Source organism: Crocuta crocuta, unplaced genomic scaffold (assembly GCF_008692635.1).
Source record: "Crocuta crocuta isolate KB4526 unplaced genomic scaffold, BGI_CrCroc_1.0 scaffold13, whole genome shotgun sequence".
Classification (NCBI taxonomy): domain Eukaryota; kingdom Metazoa; phylum Chordata; class Mammalia; order Carnivora; family Hyaenidae; genus Crocuta; species Crocuta crocuta.
The window spans coordinates 3,557,063-3,564,328 of record NW_027530007.1 but is presented as its reverse complement, the minus strand read 5'-3'; the positions used below and the strand labels follow the sequence as shown (position 1 = coordinate 3,564,328).

Genomic DNA, 7,266 nt, shown 5'->3' with positions numbered 1-7,266 from the left:
CGCCAGAGAAACCTTGCCCTTCCTACCAGACATGCAGATAGGAATCTTTCTGGAAGCTGCTTCGGGGAGCAGGCGAGCAGCATGCCAGAAACAGCTGAGAACCCGGCTCTCCCCTCTGCCCCTCCCCCACCCTGGGGGGACCTAGGTGGGGGTGACTGCCAATCTCCCCGCCCACTCCCAGGAATGAGGCACAGTCCACTGGTCAGCACCCAGCTGTTGTAGTGTAGCTTGGTTTTATTTATGTCCACAAATATTCCAAAAAAATTACAAAATACTCAAAATGGAGAGAACACAGAAGTCACGATTTCTGGGTGCCTACTCTGTTCACACTGTGTTATCTCATGGCAAACTACTATATATACATTTAGCTTCAAGATATATATAAACGTAGCAAATCAGAATGTACACTCCGCTGCTGCAGTGAAACGAAGCTCAATCTCGACAACATTCAACAAGATACGTACAAAACACCGAAAAGCAAAACCAAACTTCAAACAAAAGGAAGGAAAATCCGAAAGGAAACCAAGGGGTCGGGCTTCAAAGACACTGTGAAGGTCTGGGGCCTCCTAAACCGAGTGTGGCTGACCAGGTGAGGGCTGCGGGGTGTAGGTTTTTAAATGGAAGAATCTCAGTGCTTCACCCTGGGAAATGGGGGAAAAACCAAAACCGAACAAGAAAACGCCTGCAGACAGTTTTCAAGTAGAGACTTCCAAGTACTGCGCTGTCTCTTCTTTGGAAAAACGGGGGACACAGAGGGGCGGTAAAGGTTCAACTGAACGGCAGGCGCTGTGTCCCACCAAAAGGAAACCAAAGACGGCAGAGAAGGTGCGGGCGTCGGCACAGGGGCCGCAGGAGAGCCGCCCGACCCCGGAGGAAATAGGTGCCTCTTGCCCGTGAGGCCCCAAGTCTGGGCTCATCTGAGCTCGCCTCCCCTCTAAGGAGCTAAATTTAAGGCAGAACTGGAACGAGAGAAAAATCAAAGGAGAGAACTACAAACATTTCCAACAGACGAAACCATCCTGTCTGTCCCGACTGAAACCAAACATAGTTCTAACAGCAGCTGGGAATGGCCCTGAGGCAGGCTGGATCCGGAACCTGAGTGTGAGCTCACACCTGCCGGCGTCTGGGTCAGAGCGGCAGCCTCTCTTCCTACTCCATCTAGGCTCCGGCCCTAGACGCTCCGCACACCCACCGACCCACCCGCGCTCTCGTCACCCCGCAGCTCCCGGATGCGACTCTCAGGCTGACGGGACAGGAACAGGGAAAGGTCACATCCTGACAGAAAAGTTCGCCAACAGGTGCAGACAGCCCCGGATGCCCCTGCCCCGCTCTGGAGAACGGGCGTCACGTCCACAACCAGGAAGGACGGGGGTCTCCCTCAGAGGGGCGGCTCCCTGGCAGAAGGAGACCGTTCCTACCGGGAACGAGAGCAAGAGTGGGCCTCAAACAGTGTCCCCCGCCTGATGTGGGTCACCGCCACAACCGTGCCGACTCCGGGGCCTGCCCCCCTCAAATGCAGCCTCAGGCCGTGCAGCAGGGGTGGCCTGGCCTCTGTGTGGGAAGATCCTAGCCTCACCACACACAGCAGGGGAAGTTTCTAACAGATTCCTTTGGCAAGCATGTGCTATTCGTAGGGAATCGTTTTCTTCCTGAATTTTTTAGAATGTCTGCGAAATTGTCCGAGTACTTAAAAAGGGCAGTTCATCCAGAATAACCAAACGTGTGTGCAAAGAAATATATACGGAAGTCTACAATCGGACGCATGCAAACATGCGCTTTCTATCCTGCCGAGACAGAGCGAGGTGGACACTTAACTCCGGCGCTCCTGGTACAAGATACAAAAGGTTCCAGCTAACAGATATCCGCACCTCTGGCAAAGCACAGGCTAAGAACACACAGAAGTGAAAATCAAGGCAGCAAAACAAAGAAACGGTTTGTAACCTCGTCCCTGCAAGCCCCTGGGTGCTCACTGCTGCGACCAAGCCCCGTCCCAAGCTCCTGCCCGTTTGTAATTAGCAACGCCCATCTGCTCCCTTTAATTAAAGGGATAATTATATATAACTTTTTATTAAAAAATCAACTCTGTATTCTGTCAATAGCTGGTAGGAATTCACAATTAGTGACATGGCTGGAAAAAATAGATCAGAATAGTTTGTGGAAGGAAAAAATGCCATTCTAAAATTATTTATTTACAGACGTAAAAAGCCATGCTGCAGAACTTTCTCAAATTATGAAGATTTCCTACAATGTATTAAAATAAAAGTTTTTTTAAAAATTATAGCTCTTGGATTCCAAACTGCTATGCCACCTATCTGCAAACCTCATGGGTTCTGGAACACACGTGACCGAGTGTGTCTGCACGCACAGTGAAGGGTGTGAACTGGATTCTAGCACCTACCAAGAAATCAAGGAAGGAAAAGAAAACTAAAGCCAAACCCCAAGATTGCAGGGAAAGTTTTCTGAATGTTCAGTCCAGTCCAGGCCTCACTAAGTTTCTGGGGACTGTCATGCAGGGAGACCAGACCAGTCTCAAGGAATCCTCTCTACAAACAAACACTATTATGCTGATAACATCTTTAGTTGTGGGGTTTTTAAATATATAAAGAAATCTTTAGAAGATATTCTTTTTGCTTCTGTAGCTCGTATGGTATGTAAAAAGTCCTGTTTCTCCTCCCCAAGAACTGGGGTTTCCACAGCCAGCGTTAACAAATAAATAACTTATAACTGCTTGTCACCTTCTTTCTTCAGTCGACTAGAAAGAAAAAAAAAAGGGAGAGAATATTCAACACCAGGCCTGGGCTCGTGTGACCAGGCTCGCAGCTCGAGGGTCCAGATGGCGGGAGCGGCCTCCCATGCAGCCGACCCTCCCCTGGCCTCCCTCCCATCAGGATGGCCCCGTGGCGTCTCTGCCAGAGCCCGCACGGCCTTCGCGGATACGGGAGAAGCACATTGTGGGTACCGCCAGCAGGGGGGACCGTTAGGCTGGGTCCATGGCCACAGGTGGGAGCCCGGGATCAGATGCCGAGCCCCTCTCTGGCCCCCCTGCCCCCCTCACCTGTAATAATCTTCCTGACTTGGTAGGTGGCCGCCATGCATGTGGGGGTGTCCGTGCAGCCACTGCTGCTCCATGGCCAGCCTCTGCAGCTCTGCGGACTGGGCGTGCATGGCCTGCAGCTGGTGGGCCGCAGACATGGGGGGTGGGATGGCCCCAGGCAGGTCTCGGGGGTAGGGGGTACCTGTCAAACACAAAACGAGCTTTTTGACACAGGAAGGCCAGGGGAGTGGCCGGGGCGAGGCTGGCGAGGGGGTCAGGTCAGGAGGTGGCAGTTACTTACTCCACAGGGGCCCATGGAGCAGAGCCCCCCAAGCACGGCCCCTGCGATCCCCTGGCCCCCGGGTGGAGGTCGGGGGAGGACAGATGGAATACACACTCCCTCGTTCTCAGGCTTCAGGGCTCGGGCGCTTCTTCACAGGGGCCCACCCTGACCCCTCAATTTAAATTCAACACCCCTGTTATCCCTTTATGTGGCACCGACCTCGTCCTGGCTCTCATGCGTTTACACTCATCCACCCTCATTTCACTCTCTGAAAATGTTACCAGGTATCTGCCAAAGAGGGGGTTGGATGGATGGATGAACGGGGACATCAGGTACCTGGACCCGAACCCCTCCTTCCCCAGGTGCGTTCTTACCAAAAACTGGATGACGAAGCATCTCGTGCTCATGGGGGGGCTGTCCAAGGAGAGGGTTGGGGAGGGTGCCAGGGGGGTAGGGAAAGCGAGCCAGGTGAGGGCCAGCGGTCAGGGGGTCAACCAGCGGGTGCACTGGGCCTGCTGAACCTGAAAAAGGGGCAGAAGTCGGATGTGGGCGGCGCAGGGAGCCAGGCTCTCCCATGTACGCCCTCCTCTGCCGTAACTACTGGTGACTTCCTCCTGGCCACGGCCGGCTCCTGGCCACCAGGGCCACCAAAAGTCCTGACCGGCAGCTGCTGGCCCCACCCCGACCTGTAGTAAGGTTCCAGAAAGTACCGGGGAGGCACAGAGCTGGCTTCTCACACTGTGTCTCCTCCTCTCATCCCCGAGCACGGCTAGAGGCAGAGTCTCCCCCACGCCGTCTCGCCGAGGACCCCTGACCATCAGAGCCCACCCGGCCCAACGGCCCAGGCTTGCCCCGCACCTGTCAGGCCCAGAGCTTCCTCCCTGGCCCTCTGCCCTGAAGCTGGCAGGGTGAGGCTCCCTAAGCCCTGCTTTGTCCTCTCAGGCCGCTGCCCCTGCTCGCCCTGCCCCTGCAGACGTCCCTGTCCGCCTTCAAGCCCACTCAGAATTGCCGCCCCAGCGAGCGTTCCTAGCTCTCTAACTGCAGCCGCGCCCCTGGCTGCCCCCTCTTCCCGCACGGCGTCCAGACCAGGAAGGTGACGTGGACAGGGCTGTTGTCAGCACGGACAACCGTGCCCGACACATCAAGGTGCTCAGTTAAACGTCTGTCAAACAAACGACTGCTGTATGATCGAATGGGTGCCTGTCCTCAGGCGACACTAGGACACCTCCACTGATCACACTAGGGCTCAGACGGCCCACGCCGGGCGGCATCCAGGTTCCAGGGGTCAGGACCGTGGGGTCAGTGTGACAGCCCCTGGGCTTCCCCAGAACCACGTGGCTGCATGGAGTCCGAGCGCCCTGTGCCAGGGCCGGGCACGCAGCCAGAACGCTGTCCTCCCCGCCTCCGGTCCTGCTCCGTCCGTCACCCTCCTCCCCGGTACAGAGGCAGGTGTGCCCACTCGGGAGTCCTGCACGTGGGCTGTGCCGCGGGACCCCACGGCAAGCCCCGGGCCTGGGTGCAGGCACAGCGCCCCCCACCCCCACTGGCCGGTCAGCAGGCCCGAGGGAGCACTCGTTCCCAGGGTGGACAGAGCGGGGTGGTCCTGACCCGATGAGCTGGCGGAGGCCCAGATGCCACCCCCACCGCTTATGGGGAACAGGACCATCCCTTTTAGTTCTCAAAGATCCCCTAGAGCCTCCCTGGTGTCCCCTTAGCCTCCAAGGCTCCAAGGCCCCGCCTCCCGCCCCGAACCCGCCGCGGGGAGCACAGGCTGCTTCCTGCTCTCCTGGCAACGGGGACACAGGGCCAAGAAGCGAAGCTCATCCAGGACACTGCAGGCTGCGGATTCCCAGGCAGCTGCCGGACGTCCTCAGGTCTGTCAGGAATCAGGGATTCCTTCGGGAAAGAACTGCCTCTGCCTTTGGAGAGCGGCTCTGCCCGGGTCTGGCCTGCACCCTGCCAACCGGACCCCAGCCCCACAGCGCCCTGCCGCGGCCCGGCCTGGGGGGCACCCACCTTGGTGGAGGGGGTCCTGCTGGTGGAGGTGGAGGTGCGAGTGGATGTGTGAGTGCTGGTGGTGGTGCGGAGTCACGTTGAACATCTGCAGGCGGGCCAGGGGGTCGCTGGTCAGCGACGCCATGCGCTCGGCGTGGATCCGCTCGGCCGCCAGTCTATCGGGGTAGCTCATCTCAGGCCGCAGCTGGGGGCCCGCCAGGGCCAGTCTCTCCCTCTCCAGGGGGTTCAGGCCCGGGTGGAAAGAAGCAAAAGGGTGGGGGCCCGCGGTGGGGGGGATGGTGAGGGCGCTGTGCCGGGCGAAGTGCTCCATGGGGTTGGTGGCGGGGTGCAGGGGGTCCAGCTCCGGGGGCTTCACCTCGAAGCCTGGCTTCATCCTCTCCCGCAGCTCGCGCTCCCGGATCTCGCGCTCGCGGATCTCGCGCTCCCGGAGCTCCCGCTCGCGGATGGTGGGGTCCACGTTGTAGAGGCCGGGCATGTGGTAGGCCAGCAGGGGGTCAGTAGGGTTGAGGGGCATGTAGAAGGGGTGGTTGCGGTTGGTGGGCGACATGACGTGGGGCCGAGCGTACTCGCTCAGAGTCCGAAGAGCGGGCGTGTCGGGCCCGATGTACGGGGGCACCGCAGCAATGGTGGTCGGTGGCGGCTCAAAGGATGGCCGCATGTGGCCGGGACCACTGAGCTGGGGGTCGCTGAGGCGGCCCTCATGGGCAGAGCTGGACGCCTTCTGCTGAAGGGAGGGAGGGTGTGAGCGGCAGGTGCCCAGCTGCCCCGGGGTCTGAGCCTGGCCCCGCCGCCAGCCTGCACTGACCAGCCAGCCTGGTCCCTCCACCCCCACACCAGGAGCCAACCCCAGCCACGGCCACGGCCCAGGACACGCACGGCCTGGGAAGGACAGGCTCGGGCTGCAAGCACGCAGTCCGGACCCTGCTGGGACACTGCATCTGAGAGAAAAGCCAATACCCACAGGCACATGAGCGTGTAGCCAAGAGAGTGAGCCACAGAGTGTGGCTGCCGAGGGAGCCCACGAGCCCGATCGACCCCAACTCACGGCCGCTCGCTCCGCTTCCCGCTCCCGCTCGCGCTCCCGTTCGCGCTCCTTCTCCTTCTCCTTCTCGCGCTCTCGTTCCTCTCGTGCTTTCTGCTCAGCCTCCCGCTTGGCCTTCTCGATGGCCTCCTCCCTCTTCTTGGCTAGTTTGGATCCCGCCAGAGGCATAAAATACAGGTCTGTCCGTGCGCAGGAGTTGTACCCACGGTCCAGGTGCTTGTAGAACCTGAAGAAGGGTCACACCTCTGGCTGGGGCCCTGCTGGGGCCTCCGCCTGCCCCAGCCGCCCAGCTTGTCCCTGCCCCGGCTGTGCCCGTGCGCCGGGGAAGGCCGTACCTGGCTGACTGGCTCGCGTGGCTGGGGGTGTCCACCACAGTGGGCTCAGGGGACGGGCTCCTGGGAGGGGGTGGCGGGCTCTCGGGCTCCTCGGCATCATCCAGAGCCTCTTCCTTGATCTGGACGGTGGGAAGCGGGCAGGCTGTCCCCCCGGCTACGCTGGCTCCCGAAGAAACAGTGGCAGAGCAGGGTGGCTGCGCCGAGGGGCCAGGTCCCGCAGGAGGGGTGGCGGTGGAGGAGCAGGTTGGAGGAGTGATGGCAGGGGGTCCCCCAGGGACAAAGGGGTGCTGGGCAAAGGGGGGCTGAGGGGGCACCTGGTGGAGGCCCGCTGGGGGGTGAGCGGCAGCAGCAGGGGGCAGGCTCTGGCTCTGGGTCAGCACCGGGGGCTGGGCAGGGGAGGAGGGCAGGGGCTGGCTCTGAGGCATGAGCTGCAGGGGAGGTGGGTGGGCCGAGGGAGGGTGGTGTGTGGACAGTGAACTCAGGGGCTTCAGCGCCGGAGGGGGCGGGAGGTTGGCGTTCATGGAGAAGGGCGAGGGCCCGGGGAGGGGGGCGGGGG

General features: G+C 60.2%; 1 protein-coding gene across 5 annotated transcripts in view; it reads right to left on the bottom strand.

Moving 5' to 3' along the window:
• Positions 1–214: 214 nt before the first annotated feature.
• RERE (arginine-glutamic acid dipeptide repeats) overlaps positions 215–7,266 on the bottom strand; it is a 439,014-nt gene continuing 431,962 nt past the window's right edge. For 4 of the 5 annotated variants that reach the window (XM_077763853.1, XM_077763852.1, XM_077763855.1 and 1 more), the window contains 6 exons: positions 6,711–7,266; positions 6,379–6,601; positions 5,334–6,057; positions 3,692–3,838; positions 3,056–3,236; positions 215–2,752 (listed from right to left, as the gene is read on the bottom strand). The exon at positions 6,711–7,266 is cut by the window's right edge and continues 760 nt beyond it. In XM_077763853.1, the coding sequence (XP_077619979.1) occupies positions 2,719–2,752; positions 3,056–3,236; positions 3,692–3,838; positions 5,334–6,057; positions 6,379–6,601; positions 6,711–7,266 (1,865 nt within the window). In that variant the 3' untranslated portion in view covers positions 215–2,718. The remainder of the gene's footprint in view (positions 2,753–3,055; positions 3,237–3,691; positions 3,839–5,333; positions 6,058–6,378; positions 6,602–6,710) is intronic. The other variant, XM_077763854.1, reaches the window with a different exon arrangement.